The sequence below is a fragment of the Tachypleus tridentatus genome, chromosome 10 (genome assembly GCF_004210375.1).
Source record: "Tachypleus tridentatus isolate NWPU-2018 chromosome 10, ASM421037v1, whole genome shotgun sequence".
Taxonomy (NCBI): Eukaryota; Metazoa; Arthropoda; class Merostomata; order Xiphosura; family Limulidae; genus Tachypleus; species Tachypleus tridentatus.
Window position 1 is genome coordinate 150,507,151 of NC_134834.1, and position 21,332 is coordinate 150,528,482.

The 21,332-nt window shown below is 31.6% G+C and overlaps 1 protein-coding gene across 2 annotated transcripts in view; it reads left to right on the forward strand.

The window, feature by feature from the left end:
- Positions 1–20,173, forward strand: part of LOC143230619 (cellular tumor antigen p53-like) — a 28,209-nt gene extending 8,036 nt beyond the window's left edge. The window contains exons 1-13 of one of the 2 annotated variants that reach the window (XM_076464473.1): positions 156–325; positions 1,071–1,192; positions 4,274–4,397; positions 9,623–9,685; positions 11,115–11,209; positions 11,493–11,571; positions 12,527–12,716; positions 13,221–13,331; positions 14,045–14,153; positions 16,465–16,598; positions 16,927–17,024; positions 17,420–17,523; positions 17,866–20,173. In XM_076464473.1, coding sequence (XP_076320588.1) covers positions 1,080–1,192; positions 4,274–4,397; positions 9,623–9,685; positions 11,115–11,209; positions 11,493–11,571; positions 12,527–12,716; positions 13,221–13,331; positions 14,045–14,153; positions 16,465–16,598; positions 16,927–17,024; positions 17,420–17,523; positions 17,866–17,932 — 1,287 coding nt within the window. In that variant the 5' untranslated portion in view covers positions 156–325; positions 1,071–1,079 and the 3' untranslated portion in view covers positions 17,933–20,173. Of the gene's footprint in view, positions 1–155; positions 326–1,070; positions 1,193–4,273; positions 4,398–9,622; positions 9,686–11,114; positions 11,210–11,492; positions 11,572–12,526; positions 12,717–13,220; positions 13,332–14,044; positions 14,154–16,464; positions 16,599–16,926; positions 17,025–17,419; positions 17,524–17,865 lie in introns of those variants that run through there. The other variant, XM_076464474.1, reaches the window with a different exon arrangement.
- Positions 20,174–21,332: the final 1,159 nt, after the last annotated feature.

Consider the following 21,332-nt stretch of genomic DNA (forward strand, 5'->3'; position numbering starts at 1 on the left):
TTTTTGTATGAGAACTTTTCTGTTACCCCACAAGACGCCTTCCATCTTCTCGGCGTCGCTTTCAAACACGTGTATTCGCAGTTCCCACATGGTTTTACGGGACTAAATCGTTATGGTAACGCTCGCCCTGAGCATGCGTATAAATCAGGTGAAACACAATAAAGCATTATAGCGTGGGTCAGAGACGCCATTTAAGAAAAATACAACGTTGATGGAGCATCGTAGTTTTCTACTTGTAGCGTAGCAACCACACATATCAACACTGTTTACTACAAACACAAGTTCGTAGAGAAGCCAAAATTAGGAATTCTACTAATATAACAAGGTGAGTCATCTATAGTAAGGTGATATTGCGGTAATAGATTTTCCAACCAAGACTGTAGATAATATGTTCTTTGTTTTGAAAATGGGCCTCTACGTTAAATGAAAACAAATCTCAATTGATGATGGTATCGCAATTAGAAATGAAAAAACATATCATAAAGTAACTAGTCGTTTTTAGAACTTGTTGCTCATTACGAAAAGCACGTGTAAAATACTTTCTAGCTTCTGCAGCTAGTGTCATCTCTCGACAAAATTATACACTAAAAAGCAGATTACATTTTATACAGTTTAAAGGACTAGTTTTGTATAATAAGATTAAGTTTATTTTCTGTTTATAAATATTGTTTAACGTTTTCTATAGATTAAGCTTAATAGCTTGGAGGTTTTCTAAATTGTTTTCCTTGTTTAAAAAAAAAAAAAGTACTAGCATTTTGTATTACCTAGAGCTGATGCATGTTATTTATAATCATTAGGTCTATTATTTTTCAACTTGCCAGTTATTGTTCTACTTGAGTTTTTTTTTAAACGACTCTTTCAGTTGTTCATTTGTTCATCAGAAAACAGAATTAAGAATATCCTTGCTGTGTTCTTGTATAACGTGTTTTATCCTGTTATTACACCTGGTGTATTATTAAGGCAATATTTCTATTGATACCCTTGGTACACTCGCATTGTTATTTCACTATGGTTTTTAGTCCACAAAATGAATCAAGATGTTCGTGTCATATTTTTCTCATGACATTTAGAACGTTGGAATGGACGAGGAGCCTGCAGAGTCAGTCTTCAGCTGTTCCGACTTGGATCTCCAGTTGTCTCAAGAATCGATAAAGAAGCTGTGGCAAGAATTGGAACAGATATCTCCAGATGGGTGAGTGGTACAGTTGTAGAACCGTTACTTGGAGTACGGTTGAAATTTTGAAGATGTTTAATGGATCGCTTTAACACTCCTGGTAATTTTTTTCATGACGAAAATAAGTGTCGCATTCAAGACAAAGAGTTTTATTGTTGTAAAAGTTTCTGTGTGAGTGGGTTTTAGATTCTAGGCTGAGGAAGTGAGAAAAACAGTTAGTTACTATAAATTCGTTTTCACATACTCATTCTTAAGTTTCAGTTGAAGTCACTTGGTTAGTCCTAGCACGTGTATGTTTAAGTAATCTTTTAGTATTGTAATGAAGCCTGAAATGTTTCTTTAAGACAAAGTTTCTTCAAGCTGTTCCTTCTGTCCGTGAATATGTTAATATAAAGTAAAACCTAAGGCTATCAAGAGGCCTAATGGACCATCTCGGCCATGCTGTCCAATTAACAAAGCTTCCAAAGGACGAACTTCGTGCCAATCTTTACTTAAATACTTATTGAGATTTCTCTACACTGCCTTTAAATTTACTAAAATCACCAAATTTAAAAGCAGCCCAATTGAGAGGTCATTTACCCTGTTAGAAGAATAAAGCTGTCTTGGCAGAAGGTGGCCTACTACCTTATTAACTTTTATATTTATGTCCCCTAGTCTTTATTACCAACAAGTATATAAAACCGATCATGTATCAACATTATTTATTAACAATTTTAAACACCTTGATAAAATGACTTTTTTTTTTTTTTTTTTTATACAAATGAAGACAATTTCTGAGATCTCAGTTTATTCTCATATGATAATCTTTCCATCTGGGCTGTTGTAAGCCCCCTATGAATATTTTTGAGCATTTCAGTGACCATCTTAATGTAAGGAACTTGGTGCTACAGATATGAAGTAATAATATATTTAGACTTTTATGTATTAATATAATGATACATAATTCTTAGAAAGTTCCATCTTTTCACAACAAACAACACTTCTGATGACTAGCTGAAGAGACTGATCAACCAGTACACCAAAGTATTTATTTGCCACAGTGATGTTAAGGTTATGTCATAAACACCTTAATTCAAGTTATGATAACCCATACAGCTGCCAAGTTGAAACAGTTGTGTGTGAAAAGTTTTCAAACTACTTTAACAGTGCAAACATGAAATTAGAAGTAGAGAAGTATGGGAAGACTTGTAGAGGGGTGGCATGGGTGTAGATAGTGCTGTGTGTTGTGAATGGAACGGTGCTCATGAAATGGATCTGTCATCCCTTGGAGCCTTGTCTTGGACAACAGCATTATGTGTTGAGGTTTTGTGTGAATCTTATCCTTTATTTGTAGGTATTTGTAGAGCTCCAGTATTCTCACCCTATAAGATTTAATACTTTCCCCAAACATCCAGGTTTAGAAATCATCAGTGGATCTGTTCTCTTTTACTTGTTAAGTCCATTATGTTGTCATTTTTTATTAGACCAATTGACTTAAAGTGTCTTAGACTAGAGGGTATTGTGTGTCCATACGCCATTAGGTTTGTTCAGAAGCCTCACCTAACTTTAAACATGAATAGTTAAGGAAGGCTACTTAACTGTTTAAATAAGCTTAAATACACACGTTGACTTTACATTTTTAACCTTTGCATATTCAAATACAAAAGTTCAGTTACAATCAACAGCTGTTTTTTATTTACCCAACTATTAAAATCCCTTTCTAAAATAAGCAATGCTAACGAACAAACTTAAGTAATATACTAACTGTTTCTTCACCTGTGTCACTGATGTAAACCAAATTAATATCATAAACAAGCTTAAGTATTTTACTGACCGTTCCTTCACCTGTGTCACTGATGTAAAGCTAAAAAGCAAAGGTTATATATAATACTGAGTTCTAAGGTTCCTCACTGTGACATTAAAAGATTTGTATACCAGTAGTTCCAGTCAACAGCCTGTGTTCTCTATATTAGTAAAACTGTATTGTTTATTTATTGTTTTAATTAACACTGTTGGTTAGTGTATCTAATATTATCACATTTTTATTACACCTTTGTTATGGAGTGTTTTCCATTATTAACTTGTGTTTAAGATTATAAAACCTAAATCTGTTAAACTGTCCAAGCTTATGAGATATTATTGGAATTATGGCCAAAAATATTATTAACCGTGAGCATGTCCAATTGATGATATAATGCATTCTAATCTTTTTAAGTGGAAAGGTAATGTGGAAGTATTTAATCAGTATTAGGTTTTGTTTTATAACTACTGTGATTGGAAGTTTAACATTATTAGCTCTGACTAAAATCCAGATATAAGAACTTTTTTCTTTCTTCCTTCTAGCTATTTTTTTGTCAAATAAGCCAACCCATTCATCTACAAGTATTTCATTTGTTAGCACACTTGTGTGGTACGTTGATATATGCTTGAAAACGCAGATAAGCATTAACCTCTCCAAAGAATGTCAGAATATTAGTAAGGCAAGATTTTTCCTTATTGAAACCATGTTTTCTATCAACAGAATTTTAAACTTTTTTTAAATGGCTTTCCAAATCATCTTTTAACAGTCTTTTTGACATACAAGTTATGTAAAACTAAAAGTTTTATATTGAATGGAACACTTGTTCCATCTCTTGAAGATAGGAGTTCCATTAGCTAATTACCAATCCTTTGGTACATACCTGCCTACTATTCAAGGACTTGCACAAAACGGTAGCAAGTGGTTCAAATATCCAGTCTTTAAATTCTGTGCTTCAGGAAATATTTGGCAATAGATAGACTTCCTGTTTTGATAATCCTCAGAACAGTCAATGTTTTCATACTCCTTAAAATAATTTAACCCAGGTGTTGCTGATAGTTTTGCAAAACAGAATATTAAAATTACTTTTCTAAAATTTGATGGAAAGAGGTTTGAAATTTCTGAATCGTGCAAATCTAGAAATATGAAAATAAAATACATTTTATGTGAAAAAACTAGTTAACATGAAAATAGTTGAAACTTAATTAGGGCAACTTTAACGGTTTATAATAACTTTTTTTTTTCATTTCATGTGTTTAATTTTGTTAACTAAATATGTGGTTAAAGTAGGAATTGCATTAAGTCCAGTTTCTTTTCCCCAGGTCTTTTACAACAGTTGTTGACCAAGTCATCAATGGAAATGAAAATCCTGGAAATGAAACAGTTAGTGAAATGAATAAATTTATTTTAGAACATTACGACTATATACCACAAGTAGAAACTATGGTAAGTTTTGTCTTCAAGAGTTTGTCTTGTCCTACCTTGGTTTTAAAATTTATAGTTTACTAAATAAATTCTTCACTCACTGTTATCCAGGATCTTAAGAAATAATTCTAAATGAGTTATTTTTATAATTTGGTATTATTTCAGCAAACTTACAAACCACTAACTGTTTCTTATTACCAATTCCTTACAGTCAAGAGTGAATAGTATAATTTAAATGTTCATGCCAGGTTGTTTATACATATTTGTGCAGTCAGTGATGGTTATACCTACCCACACTGTGTGTTTCTTGTAGTAATGAATACTAGGCAGTGGTGTTTTCCAATTTTTTTCAAGTATATTTTTATAAATAATGGTTTTGGAAACTTAATTTGCAAAAATGACAATTGCATATTTGCTTCTGTTGTAATTTGTGTTGACAAGGTGAAGCAGAGTGTATAAGGATCACGAATGGTTACCTGTTCTGCAGTACATGTTAGTACAAACAATTCTCTGAGTTTGAATTGAAATATTTGGCCCATAGTCACAGTACAGTACCAGAAGAAATTGGCAATTCTCACCTTGGTGTCTTTGTAGGGATTGTGTATCAATATTCTATTGCTATTGTTTTTCAAGGACTGCCCTGGCCTCATAACTTTTCCAGTCTGTTGAAAGTGAGTCCATAACCTTAAGTAAGATTTTACCATGGGCCACAGGACTCTGACGTCATCATGCCTCCATCCTGTCATTGTTGGATCCAACAAAGAATTTTTCTCGGACATAAAGGCTATTTATTATTATACCCTGTCAAAGTGACTTCTTTTATTTAGTCTCAAGGAATTAAAGAATGGAAAATGAACATCTGATACAGTTGTGGTACATGGCACTTGTATACTTTGTTACGATAAGATACCTCTGTAGTATCAGGGTTTTAGTTTTTGTTGTCAGGAAACTTAATGTCTGTTGATATTTCCACAACAGTACCTTGTGGCAGTGTGTTTATATTTGCAAATTGGAGGACTTCTAAATATTCTGTCGTATAACTAACATTGTTTTGACTTTTTGTTTTGCCACACCTTAAATTGTAAAACAAACACCTGGTGGTGTTTTTGCATTAAATCATTTTGTCCCAAAACACATGTAACAGATTTATAATCCATCCACATGAGACATTAATCTCGTAGAAATATAAACCATATCATCCCTATAATTTTGCTTACAAAGCTTGCCATTATTGTGGGAGTATTGTCAACATTATATTGTCATTTACAACATTTCATTTTTACGATGTAGTTTCATGATTGTTTAAATATATTTCCGATATTACTTTGTAGATGGCGCTTCCTCTACTACATAGTATATTATATTTATTTTCAATGTTTACGTTTTGTTATCGCTTGCTATCACAACAAACCTAAAAGTACTTTATAGAAACACGGTCTGTTAGCCCTGACAGCGTGCTTTTCTAGTACACTGGGTAAATTTAAGTTCAGTTTCTAAATATTTAAACATGGACAAATAGGTTTCCGGATCCTGTTTTAACACCTTAATTTAATTCCAAAATTATTACTGCGTGTGGTGAACAGAAAATAGTGCTTAAGACTGGTAATGTTTTATAGTAGAAGTAAGTTAGAAAATAATGTAAGGGGCATGAACAACGAAAAGGGTTAAACGTAAATGAACATAAGACTGAAAGACAATATGAAATAAACTTCAAAAATGTATTAAATTTCTCACTACAGAGAAAAGCTTAAACAAATTAGAAATAATTAAAGCCTAATATTGAAACACCAGGAATACCATTATATTTGTATTAAGTTAATTACATTTTGTACTAGTATCGTAAACCGAATTATTTGATTGGATATACTTAAAATATGTGTAATCTTGTAGAGGCAAAACGTTGTATAGAAATAAATTATTATCTCACCAATAATTGTTTCAAAACTTCATGATAGGTTAGTTACTATTGGATAGATATGAGCTCCTATTTAATTTTCTGGTTTGTTTTCATAAGAGAATTTAAAGCGTTGTTTGGTAGAAATTTATCCGTAATAGTATTATCAATATTTCTGCTTCTTTAAAACCAACCAACCAACTGTACAAAGTTCACTTTTTGGCAAACGGTCACTGTTACCGTACTAAGTACAATGATCAATCAAGTTATATGCTCTACCCATTTGGACTTGAATAGACGTTTACATCGCCCTACAGTAATAATATAAAATATATAGGTGGCTGGTTGTACGTGGGAATAACAATCGAAATATTTTACACTGAAACTTGTAAAACGAAAATCTTTATTTAGTAGCACGATGAAGTATAATAATACGTAACGTTAGTTAATTTGTTATTTTTAATTTAATGTTGATTTAATCCCGTGTTTCATGGCGTGTCTACTAATAATATTTGTACTTAACAGATCTGTCGGGGTGGGGCTAGTTTTTGTTTTTTTTTTTAATTTCGCGCAAAGCTACACAAGGGCTATCGGCACTGGTTAGAAAGTAATCCGTGTATTGAATAAAAATAGTGTTTTAGGCCTAAATCTATAACTTTGTGAAAAGTGTTACGATCGGTTATTGCAACTACTGAAGGCTGAAGTTTGTGTGTTTTAACGTCATATTGTTGTAAGGAAATAGTATTTTTAGTTGGTTCTTAATTACCAGGGAGCTGTGCGAATTTTAAACTTTTTTACTTAGTTTTACAGAGAAACTATAATGTTAGGTGGTTTGTGTTCGAACGTTACCACTAATATAATATAAGTGTGCATTTGTTCTGCTGACAGAATAGTCCTATTTGATAAAATGTATGTTTGTCCGTCAGTTACGTATTGATGTAAATAAGAGAAATGTAGAATTACGTGTACAGATATAAGGACTAGTAAGAACGACTTCTGATGCATTTTACTTCCATCATGTTGGTATTAAAATCTTAACAAAAATGTTTCGTTTTTATATTTTAAAGAAGATGCCCGTGCAATAAGCATGTTCGACCGAATTTTAATTTCAGTTTCTAATAGGTCTGTTATGTAATTGTGAAATACATTTGTGTCCAAATTCAATGTTTTATTGAGTTCTGATAATTATATTAACAAACCTATAAATAGGATGGTTAATTAAATCACTCGAAATTAGTGCTCGTTGTATCAACGTTGTTGGAGATACGTTTAGGTTTAAAATAGCTTTTGCCAAAAATATATCTTGGTAACCAAATATTAGGTATGGGACGGTCAAACAAGAAATAAAGTATGATATAATAAACTTGTGTATTTTATCGAATTTCGACACATTCTACTAGTTAACAACAAAAAATTCACATTTCAGAAAACAAACAAACAAGATCGCGAGTTTTACGTAGGCCTAATAATTAAGGAATATCTGTCTATTTCTATGTTTTTTGTCAGTGTTGTTCTTATGTATTGTGTTTATAATAATATTCTTTTTTTTCTTCTATGTGCTACTGAATAGCAATACATATTCGGTGATACTAGATATTAAGTAACAGAACAATTATAAAAACAAAAGGTATTCTGATATTATATAGAAACTTTTAACTTAAAAAACGTTGGGAAAAACAAATACCCCAAAATGTTTTTGTAGTTCATTTCATTCACTTATTTTTTTTTTTTTTTTTACGTAGGCTTAATAAAACGGTTCTGCTTTTTATCGCGTATGACTATCATAGAATCAGGCCTTTCGGATAAAAGTTGGTTCATGTTACGGAAAATTTCTAACTCCTCAATATTATATTTATACCGGAATTCATATTAGCAACTTTTCTTCAAACGTTATTTCCGAGGAATTTTGTTAAATGTATTATATATCTTTTTCCCCTTTAATATTACTAAATTTGGCTCTATGTTAAGAATAGTAACGCTGTTTTGTTTTCTTACTATTCGTTATTATGTGACACCAAATTGGACCTGTCTTATCGCAACCAGTAATGATGTTTTTTTCTGTAATCGGAGCGCCTGATTGTTCGTAGTCACGGTGTAACTTGCCTCAACTTGTTCCACGTACTAAATATCCTTACCCGACTCGCTGGCTGAGATGCGTGTTGTGAGGGTGGATGGAAGGGAATGCAGTCCGGTGACGTGTTGTGTTGGGGTGTCTATTGAGACAAGTCTATACAAGCCAGGCTGCGTTACCTAATAGCGGGTATTTAAACTTACGATTTTGATGTCAGTTGAACTTCGCGCTGCTTAATTGAGTGAGCTGTGATGAACTACGATAGTTAATTTTAGTGGACAAAGCGTGTTTTAAGATCACCAACGACCAACAACCTTTTGGTATGTATTTTAGGCGTAATACTGCGAATAAACCTATCTTCCGTTACCATATTTTTTAACAGACTATTAATAAATGCACATTTGTATCATATTTTGTATAACTTAGTTTTATATGTAGCATTCAAAATATATAAATAACCATGAGGTAAATTACTAGACTGACCTGGTTATAATAACCTCTCTGTTGCGTCCAGGCCCCCATTGCTACTGTTGACTTCCTTCTGCACTAGTTAAGTCTGTAAGACTGACCAGGGTCCAGTTTCCTATGGCTGTTTTCTATTCATTGTTTTGTGTGTGTGTATTTAGAATTAAGCACAAAGCAATACAATGGGCTATTTGTGCCCTGCCTACCATAGGTATTGAAACCCAGTTTCTAGTGGTATGAATCCATAGACATACCGCTGTGCCACTGGACGACTCTTTGTTGCGAGAAATATGCTACTTGGTGCTTTGTTTATGATACTAATAAGGTCTATATATAGAGTTGTTACTAAATATACGATAATACACTCAGTGGTAGGTGGTGTCAGGGCTAACAACCCAGAGAATATCATGTAATACTTTTGATTTAGATGAGGAGCTGTCCACTTTAACTGTGGGACAATAAATTTTGAATGGTTATGAATAAAACTGTTAAGTGTGTAACGTATATAGTAACAAGTTATCATTGTTTCACACCGTGTGTGTGTATATATGTGTCTAGATAAACTAGAAACGTTATACATGACAAACGTAATAAATTTTAGGTCGTAAATTCACAGAATAAAACTACACGCACAGTTACGTGATTTCCACAACTTGATGTGAAGTCATACAGTAATTCTATTTCTAGGACTAGATATACAAACAAGTTAGGGTGTTAATTGGATTCTGTAATAGTTTATTCATTTGTTTTTAATATTAGTTGTTAAATGTACATTCTGATGTAAGTATTAAAATACACTTTTTACTTTGTTTGTAGGTCTCTTCCAGCTACATTAATCCATCAACCTCTTCATCAGTTGTCACTTACACAGATTTAGTGGTAAGTCAGTCTTTTGGGAGGTAATGGAACAACAGTATCAAAGACATGTCACTCACACAAACTTAGTAGTAATTAAATAGGATAATCTTAAGATATTATTTTGGTACTGATGTATGCCTCAAACCTTCTGTGGTATTTTGCCCATTATAATGTTTGTCTGTTAAGTAGAAAAATCTGACATGTTTTCTTTTTTCATGAAACCTAGAAAATAAAAAAATGTAAAATTAAAAAACTTGGAATGAACATGTTATGTATTTTGATGTAAGTGTCACTCTGTCTTCAGATTAAAGAACTAAACTGTTTAGGTGCTTGACTCAAGTTCCTCTGGTAATAAATAAAATTTTTAGTTTACTTCCAAAGTTAGAATGTGCTAGTCTAAAAATTTGGAAATTCATAACCTGGTTTTCTTGAGGTTATCAAACTTTAGAATTTTCACATTAGGGTACTTAATTATTTCTGTAAGGTTAATTGAAAAGTGAATGTGGCTTAAGGCACTAAATTTGTTGGAAAGCATATTTGTACAAATGCTTACAATGAAAACCATAAAGAGTAATGTCATTACATTGTTACTTACATTCACACAGTGATCTGAATCATTGTCTACATGTATATTCTTCTTACATGATACTCAGAGTGAGAAAATTGGGTTTTCATATTTCCATTACAAACTTGTATACATGACTTGAGTCTCTGCTGGATTTTGTTTTCTGTTACTCTTTTCATCATAAGACAAATTTTAATTGAATTCTGTTGAAGTATATCATTAGGGACAGATTGTGTATATATGGCCTTGGAAATTATTATTATTATAATATCAGCCCTCAAGTGAGGCTAGGAAGAAAAAATTCCTTAAATAACCTGAGTGAGGTGTCGATCATAACAATGCATAGTTTGTCTAAATTTGCTATTCATACAACCTACCAATTAAACATACATTTATCATACTGTTCTTGTTTTATATTCCAATATTAATTCATTTATTTAAACATTAATAATCAGTTTATCATTTATCCATGCTATTAGTTGTGTACAGGAAATAGAACAATCAATTAAGCCACTTTAAATAGTTTGAAATAGAAAAATGCACTTTAATGAATGCTGATCTGCCAGGAAGTTTCCTCTTAACTTGATTCTCCGTATTTGTTGTTAAACTAGAGTGTGACATAACATCTTTTCTTTCCTTTCCCAGCACAATTTGGTGTTTATTCATGCTACTGTACAACAGTTTAACAGTAAAAAAATTATATTTAAATTTGTTTTGTTTTATCATAACTTGAAGTAATTTATGAATGTGAAGGTCAGCTCCAAATTGTCAGTTTTCATTGTCACAACTATCAGAACTTAACAGGAGCACTTCAGTTATAGTTGATACATTGGTGTTGCATTTGATGCATATGTTGTGCTCATTTTTTATTCTATTTTTTTAAAGACTGAAATGGTTAATACAGACTACTCCAAGATTTCTCTCCCTTCCCCTGTCATTACTCACCAGTCAACACTTGCATCTTGTTCTCTACCAGCCACGTAAGTGTTTACATGAGATATTCTTTAGAAGTGTAGTTTGAAACATTTAGTTGTTACTTTACAAACTACGGTCAATAAGCCAAGTCTTCCTGCTGACTTGAATAATGCCAGTTGACTGCTAGAGTTTAATATTGTCTTTGAAATCGATAGTTGCAGCCCATACTTATCACTCAAATGGTTTGAATTCTTAGCCAATTAGAAATACTGTATACTGTTAATGTTTTTGTGCTAACTTTTAAAAGTAGAACATTAACTGATTTGGACTTTTCTTATTATGATATAGAAACAATTGGCTTGGACAGTATGGTTTTTGTATATCATTTGGTCCTCAGGAGAAACCCACTAAAAGCACGGCTTGGACAGTAAGTGTTTTTCGGTGCATTACCTGTCAACAATACTTAAACATGCAATATCTTGGAACTGTTTATGTAATTAAATTACTTGTAACTGAGTTTTTGTTACCTGTTTTCTCTCTCTTTCTCTGTTATAAACATGGTTAAATATTTCTATAAATTGTTAATTAGAAATACATTAATTTCTAAGTATTTTTATTTTATTTTATTAAAGAAATTAAATTTGATTTTCCTTTTTAATAATAAAACAAAAATCAAGTAAAGTGTTTATTTTTTTAGTTCTTTGCACATACAAAAATTATCTGTTGTTATTATTATTAATGCCATGCATGAAAGGTCATTAAAATTGTTTAAAGTGATCTTAAATTACAGCCAGCAGGTTGAAATAAAGTTTTACATATAAACTATTGTACTGTGCAATAAGTAATTTTTCCAAATTTGTTTTTCTTCTTATCAGATTTGATTTAAAAGTTTTTCTTTTTGTCTGAATTAAGTGATAAATTATCTAATTACGTAATGAAGAAAGTCGTGCCAGTCGAGGACAGTTTTGTTTTATCAAGTTAAATATTAAGTAACTGTCTGATGAACTTAAGTAACTCTTTGAAATTGTAATTTTGTCACGTAAATACACTTAAAAAACTTTCGAGTATAATTTAAGATGACTCTTTTGAGGTTGGAGTATCACGATTGTGCTATGGTTTTTTATTCTGTGATACTGTCTTCTGGTGTAAGTATATTTCTCTCTAGTGCTTTATAATAATTAAAATGAATATGTAGATTGTTATTTCTTTTTCAACATCACACATGTATAACTTAACACGAGACATGCATGTAAATCATGTTGGCTGTATTGGCAGTGGTCAAGTTAGGCCTTAACTTTCCAATTAGTTTACGTATAGTCATATCATTTTTGTTGATTTGAAGAAAGATTACTCAATAATTGTTTTTTTTGTTTGTTTTTTAGTATTCAGAAATGAAAGATAAACTCTACATAAACATGGGAACTGCTTGTCCTGTGAGGTTTTACACAACCCATTCACCCCCAGCTGGCTCAGTGCTCAGAGCTATGGCAGTGTTCACCAAGCCAGAGTATGTTAAAGACGTGGTCAAACGCTGCCTGAACCATTCAAGTCCAAGTGACATAACCAATGAAAGTGAGAAACATTTAAATTAGCTGATAAGGTTTATTGTATTAAATTTGTTTCCAATTAATCTTGTTAACTTTTTGAATTAATAATCTGTAAAGCTTTACGTCTAATGTCACTAAAATTATTTGCCTTATGTTTTTTGCATTCCTAATTTGATCAAGTAATGTTAATTTCTGATCAGAGCAAGCTACCAATGTAAATTCTATTGAAAATTAACCGAGTAAGAAGCATAGATATCCTGATTATAAAAACAAGAATGCAATGGTTCATCAGTTAGGTGGCCTTGCTATTCGTAATATCTCTGTCCCTAATCCTAATAATTTATTTGTCCAGCTTGGGTGATAGTCCTAAGTCCATATAGTAAACTGAAAATGCAAAATAGCCTTTAATTTTAATAGATATAATAATCATAAAACAACAAGAAGATATACTAAACATTTTGACCAATACCGTACTACTAAAGTAGTATAAAATAATGTGTACCTTGCTGACCTTTACACTTTTTTCTAGATCATCCAGCTCCTGACCATTTGGTTCGTTGTGAGAGTCCACAAGCATACTACATGATGGATTCCAACAGTGAAAGACAGTCAGTTATAGTGCCTTTTGAAAATCCACAAGGTATGTAATTAAATTCCCTAAGAATTTGAAAGGACCACCAGGTTGTAACAACTTGAACTCTTACTTAAATGGAGGTCAAAAGTTTGATACTCATATTCTAGTCTTTGGTTGAAAACTTAAAAATTAAAAGTGAAACATTTGTTAGGAACAGTGTGATCTTCTGAAATAGGTCGTGGAGAAGTCGTCTCAAAAATCCTGCTTTTTTCTATTGAAATTGTATATTTTCAGCTCTGTGTTAGGTCATGAAACAACTTTAAAAATAATTCGATTTTATTGGTCAGCTATCAACATTTTCATTTTCTAATTGAGTAAATTAAGCTTTAATTATTTTGAAGGTTTGTGTCTCATGCACATTTTGACCATAAATCTCCAACCTGCATTACTTTTTTACATATGCAGCATCATTTACCAATTTACACACACTGATGTTTTTTACATCACAGTTTAATGCTTTTATATTCAACATTCTATTGATTTATGGGACTCGGACTGTATATTACATTAACTTCCTTGCCTTATTTACACAACGATTCATGCGTAGTAATTATGGTTATTATGGTTTTCATTTTAATTAGAATTTCTTCCATCACACACTTCTCCACGTTACACAATAGAAACTTTATTTCTATTTATGGTTTTGGTTTCAGTTAGAATGTATTGAATAACCTCAACTCTTCATTTCACGTTTTAATGCTTGCTTCATTTTTATTTAGTTGGAATGCCATACACAACTTACCTATTCAAGTTCATGTGCCTCGGCAGTTGTGTAGGAGGATTGAATCGACGACCAATAAAAATTGTTTTTACTCTTGAAAATAAACAGTGAGTAACAAGGTCTAAACACCATATTTCTTTTGTTTATTTATTTTTAAGAACAGTTTTATGAAATATAAGTTAAAGTTTAATTTACATGCTTTAGTTTTTTCGTGGGGAACCAATCTTGTTTCTTCTATTGCACTTAATTTAGTAATTTGTTAGAAGCCCATTAGTAATAAACATAATTCAGTACTCCATCAGTCTTAAGGGGTTAACACTTCTCTTTTGAAGAAGACAGGGTGAAAAAACTTTGCATCTGTAATTGAAGTGTTTATGAAATGTTTCAGACAATTTGTGGCAAAAGGTTACCTTCTTTACAGCATGGAGTTTTCTTATTTCACACTTCCATGACTGAGACCTGAGTTGCATGGTTATACCACACTTTGTTTTCAGTGGCTGAACAGTAAGTCTGATGGCTTACAATGCTGATTATAAGGGTGGGCAACCCCATGACTATTGGCTACATATGGCCAGTGGATAGCACAATTATGGCCAGCTCAAGTTTAAGAATCAATATTTTCCATCATTTACTTTTTATCACAGATTTGGTAATCAGCAACTGCACTGCCTAACATCATTGCTAATGTTGCATGCTTCATCACTGCCACAGACTCTGCCCATTTTGTCACATCAGTCTAGTTTAGATATTTGTTATTGAGTGTGCATTGTTTTTCATACACTTGCAAACGTTTTTATTGTGCAACTTTCAAGTTTAAATACATTTTTGGTTTTAATCCCTTAATATGGATAAGTGGATAATTTGTAAATGAAAGAATCCAGATGATGGTGAACACTCAGAAAATAAAACAGTTTAACTGATTCTGGCATTACTGCCAAAAAGAGAATGTCTGCATGACTGGAAAACTGTGAAACAAGAATTTAATGAAAGTTGGGAGTTGAAATTTGCTGTGATTGAAGCAAATAATAAGCCAGTGTGTCTTTTGTGTAACAAAGTTTTTAGGAATAATAAAGTATACAACCTTAAGCAACTCTTTAACAATTTTCACAATGAATTTGATGTAAAATTTCAGTAAACAGCAAAAATTGCATGAATGTGATTGGTCATCTGAAAGGACAACTTCATGAACAAAAGGGAGGCCTAAATAGGTTTTTATCATCGATAGAACTACTTACATTAGCTAGCTCTAAAGTTGCTTGGATTCTAGCTCAAAGAAAAGAAATCATTTTCTGATGCTGAACAAGTAAAAGAAATATTGATTGTGGTCATTGAAACTCTTGTAGAATTATGATTCAAAAATAAAAGATTATATTCTTCAAAAGGTAAATAATTTACAATTAAGTCGGAGAACAATTTTATCTTTGAATAAGTGTGGATTTGAAGACCAGATGCTTATCCTGGAAAAGAGTAGAACACAAAGGTAAACAAAGATGTTCAGTCAGAGAGATGTGGCTGACTATTCTGATAAATGAGAATCTTCCAGATTTAGATAGTAATATCAAAATTTATTTTCCATCTTTGGATCCACATGAGTGTGTGAGTCAACGTTTTCTACAATAGATTTTTTCAAGTCTAGATACAAATCTCAACTTACTGACATAAATTTAGAGGCAGAGCCAAGATGCTCATTGAACATAGATATTATGCTAAATTTTACAAAACTTGTTGATGAAAACCCCATTAATTTTCACATTAAAGGTTAGTTGAAAGGCGATTATTTTGATTAAACTAACATCTTTCTTTTTTTTTTTTAATAGTGTTGCCAACGTTGTTTTCATTAGCCACAGTTGTGGTCACTATGAAAAATAAGTTGCCCACCCCTTGTATGAGGTTTTGCTATAAGAACACACACACACTTACATTGTTTCAAGTCTTGTGTTTTTACTATTGTTGAACTTTTTGATATTTGACAACTTAAAGTGAGGTGTGCAAGTCTTTACATGTGCTTTATCTTATTGTTACAAAACTTTCCATTCGGTGAATATTTATTTCCTCAACAATTGAATACAAGTTAACTTCATTGTAATTGATGTTTGTTTCTATAAGTGACTATTGTTGACTTCCCTCAATTCTCCTTTATATTAGCTTAAAGATTAACTGACATGTCAGTAACATATTGTTAGATTCTTCAGAAGTATAGGCCCAAGACTTGTTAACCTCATTGGTCTCGGAATTGGTTAAGTTAAATACAGTCTTTACCATTATATGATGTTATCTCAACTTGATGATGCTATACTTCAATTTTACTTTATTATCTTAGCAAAAAAAAAAATTTAACATGGAGGGACTCTCAGGTTTTTGCGAGTATGTACATGATCGTGTAGAATGTTACTAATGTTTTTAACCATTGCTGTATAGTGGCTTGTGTATGGGGCGTCAGTCTGTGGAAGTGAGAATTTGCGCTTGTCCATGGAGAGATCGTAGAACTGACGAGAAACACTTTGAACAACAACAGAAACCACGTCCTCAAGGTCTTGGAGTATCTGTTAAACGTAAGTTGGTTTTTATAACATTAGCATTACAAAAGAATACCTACAAATTTTTATTATTTTTTACTGTAAGCAGTTTTGTACAAAAGTGTTTTTTTTTTTCTTGATATCAAATTTTTACATCTGTTGTTTCTTTCTAAAATCAACTGATAAGAGTGAATTCTTTTTCCAGTGTAATATTTAACCTTGTTTTTTGTTGTATTGCAATTTCCATAGCAATTGTTAGTTAACAGTTTCTTGACAGAGTAATTTTATGAATATTGTACTTGGTTATTTTTACTAAAAACCACAAAATTGAATAGAAAAATAATTTTGATATTTTACTTTTTAGGGATGTGTAATGAAATTTTTGAAGAGTTTGTGACTGTAACTCCTGCCCCAAAGAAACCAAAGTCGACCAGCGAAGATGATGAAATATTCACTATTAAGGTAATTCTCATCAACTCTGAGCTACTTTTAATCTTATTTTATGGCTGTGTTACGTTACATACAGTACCAATGATTATAGAATCTAAGACATTTAATAAGGGCCAGTGTATAATCTAGTAATGTGTTACTGTGAAAAGATTACACAGGTTAAAACTAAGTCAGTGTTTTAGATTTAGAACAATTATTCTGTGAATAATAAACATTATACAAGATGTCAAGTGTAAAATGTTGAAGTAATACTGAGCAGAAACCTTGTTTTGTAACAGGTTACTATTTCTACTTCTTTTAAAACCACATTTGGAAAATTGTTTTAAAAGACAAGTATATAAACTTGTTTAGTATAAACTTTGTAACATGATTGGCCTTAGTTGTTTTTGTTTGTTTTGTTCTTTTAGGTCAGAGGGCGTAAGAACTTTGAGTTTATGTGTCTTATGAGAGATGCGCTCGAAAAGCAAACATACTTAACACCAGAACAGCTCAAAACTTACCAGCAAGACAAGTTAGTAAATCATTGTTTACAAATCAGTAAACTATTGTAATGTAATCATTGTGAATGTATGATAGCAGGGATTAGTGACATAATTCACTGATCTAATAGAAAAAGGAGTTCTGATATGGAAGGATATTAAGTTTGTCTAGAGTTTATTTCCTTTTTGTTATTTTCAAACTCAACATCCATTGTTAGTGTATGAACAGAAACAGCTTTATTATACTCTGTTACATTGAAGCTTATTTCTAATTGTTACTAAAGTCAAAACTATAGTTTGTCATAATTATGTTTTTAAATTAATATCTTCTTTATTTTACTCCAAAAAAAAGTTTTGTTTTTACTGTTTTGCAGGATACTGTTTTTGAGTAAACCTAAACAGAAAAGCAGTAAGAATTCATCTGGAGAGGAAACAGAATAATGAATAGATGTTTGTGTCCAGCTAGTACATGATGTTGCTGATGGAGATTTAAAAAAAAAAAAAAGACTATAAGATTTGCTTTTTTTTGAAGTTTTGTTGGGTTTTTTTTTTTCAACCTTAATGTATTGAACAGTAAGTTTATTCAGAATGAAGACCTGATCTGTCAGTGAGCCATGATGACGATGACGAAAGACAGTCTAGAATGAAGCATGAAACTTTTGTTAACTTTTCCAAAGTACAAACAACAAATACTGTTAAAAGCTTCAGTCAATTTTAGTATATCACAGAATATAACTTCAGTGTTATAAGGCCTATACTTTTACCTTATTGTTTGAAAAACAAAAAAGAGCTTTGAACCAATAATTGCTGCTATTGTAATGGCATTGAAATTTTCTTCATGAAAAATGCTCCAGTTTTTTGAACAACTTCTCAAACTGTTCTTTGTTTCAGTCATATTTGCATGCTACAGATTTTCTAATTTAACATAACAGCTGTCAGTAAGCCACAATGATGGAAGACTGTCTATAATGAAGACCTGTTTTGTCAGTGAGCCACGATGACGGAAGACTGTCTATAATGAAGACCTGTTTTGTCAGTGAGCCACGATGACGGAAGACTGTCTATAATGAAGACCTGTTCTGTCAGTGAACCATGGCGATGGAAGACTGTTATTGTTACTTTAGTAAGAGAGCTACGTATGTTAAGAAAGTTGGAAAAGGCAACAGTGATAGTCATAGGTTCTTACTTTGCTATAGGTTGTGCAGTTTAATTATCATAACGTATGGGGGAACAAGAGGTCATACGGACATGTGATGCTGTCTCTGTGCTCCAGTCTTGTAAGATAAAGAAAAGTGAAGGTTAATTCCACTTTCTTAGTTTGCAGAAAAATCTTTGTTTCCTCTTACACTTCTGCATAGTGCTGTCCTTATTTACTCATGATGACTGTTCATTTCATGGGCCAGTCACACTGTTAGAAATACAGTATGATTTTATCTGGAGCCCAGTCTGTCTTTTCATAGTTTTAAACTTGCATCCTCTCATGTCTTCAGGATACAGCACAAATAAACCAGATCCTTTTTTCCTCAAGTACTCTTGTAAGCTTTGATAAGTTTGTTTCTCTTTTTTTCTATAGAAAAAGTGATATCATTAACCCATCATAACTTGGAGGAGGAGAACAGGTCTTTGATCGTCATAATTTAAAATAATCCTGTTGTTTATGTACAATTTCTGATTTTGTAAACTGATATAAATATGTAACAATTTTAAAGCTGTGGATTTTTAGTTTTTAATGTTTCTAAACATTTCCAGAAAATTATCTCCACATAACAGATTTTTGTGTATGTTTTTAAAATATCACGTGTGAATTTAACTTTAAATGTTTTTGATAATAAACAAGAAAATATGAAGCACCCAGTAAATAGATCTTATAGCTTTAATGGATTGTTTCTCATTAAAGTGTATACTTTTGTTCTGTACTCTACATTCGTTGCAAGAAGTTTGGTTGTCTCATTTAAACTGTAATATAAACAAATTCAAATTTGCATTGTAACCCTACTTAACAGTAAACATACAGGTTCAGTTGTAACGTATAACATCATAAACTTGTTTCTATTCAAATTGTAAGAATTGTCAAGTGTAGCTTAGAAGTCTAACAAAAGTTTAGAAACAGTTACCTAGTGGATTTTTAAAAGTTGTTACAGTTTTGGAAGTATATTAGAATATGTTAAAAGTTTAAAAAAAGAGTAACTCTTAGTTTTAAATATTTGTTGCTGACGAATTATAAATCTAATCTTTAATTGATTAGATTTTTTTTTATTGTTAGTGTCTGAAATTTGTAGTTTCCTTTAAATATTTTTGGGAATTAAATGATATATTATATATCAAAATTACAAATTCCACATAGAGGGCCTTCTAGTGTCTCAGTGGTAAATTGGGAGGCTTATAATGCTAAAACCAGGGTTAGATACTTGAGGTGGGCATAGCACAGGCAGCCCATTGTGTAACTTTATGTTTGACAGCAAATAATCCCACATCAAAGGGATTGATCTGGGATGAACTGCTTCATTTATGGTACTTCATAAAACCATTCCATTCCAGAACTTGTTAAAGAATAGGGCTTCCAAATCATAGTGAAACTGTGTTTTGAAATAATTGTATATTAGCGTTTGATTATATTATAAAAAAGAATCTATTGTACATATTTCTTTTGCCAATGAAATAAATACTTGTTTAAAAAATTTATTCTCCATGTTATTTTTCACTGATCGAACACCATTTAATAATTTCACAGTTTTATGAATAATGTGTAATTGAATTCTTTCTCACACATGAAATAAACTATTATTCTTTGGTTTTAGATGAAATGTTATTTAACACATTATGTAAATAAATTCTGGCACGGGTTAGATAAACTGCTGTCTTGATCACATTTCTAGATCTGTATCTATATTTTGCCATGACATACTTTATATAAAAAAAATTCGGTGCATAGAGGGGTTGGAGCTTTTTAGACTTCCACTTTATGCCAATTAAATTGTTAATTTTACGTTTGGTCATGGAGTTATTTCGTGGAATCTTGTCATATAAACACGTTAAACGTACATACGTATATCCACACTATAAAGATATGTATATAGGATTGTTTTTTGTTTTGTTTTTCTATTAGTTTCAACAATTTCTTAAACAAGGGTTATAAAGGTAGTTATTGACCAATAATTCAGTCTTCGTGATGGTTATAAGGACGATATCTTGAAGAAAATGATTTCTCATTAATTAAAAACTAATCTTACAGTGGTAAGTTCCGAGCCAGAGATGTCGGGCTTTATTGTCGATGAATGAAATTATATCGAAAACGTTTTTGATTTTTCTTTTGTGATTTTAATACTAAAAATAAGTGTTCAGTTTGTTTCAGTGAACGCTTCTGAAACGTGAAAAGTCTAATTAAAAAAACATTTTGGTATTGTAAGGTCGTTTTGTCTAGTATTAATGTCTTTCATACAACAATGTGTACTACAGAAACCAATGAGTTTTTGTGATTTTGTTTGAGGAGACATATTCCACATCATATGAATTTAACCTCGTTTTCAAAGATTTGGTTGATGGTTTTGGATATTTGTACCAAAATACACGAAGGCTAGTTGTTTAAAAATGTGATGAGAGGTAATACAGTTAGTCAATGTCGCCCATTGTAATCTCATTTATTATTCAAATCAAATATAATTTGGTCGTCACACTTATAATATACTCGCAGAGCGCGTTTTTGTGGTAAACGTAGACGAACTAGGATTCGCAAATCTAAATGTTAATCTGTTGGCTACACTCGGCGGATTTCGAAAGAAAACTTGTTTTAGTTTTCACTCACGTTTCATATAGTTATTTACATGTGTATTGGATTTTATAA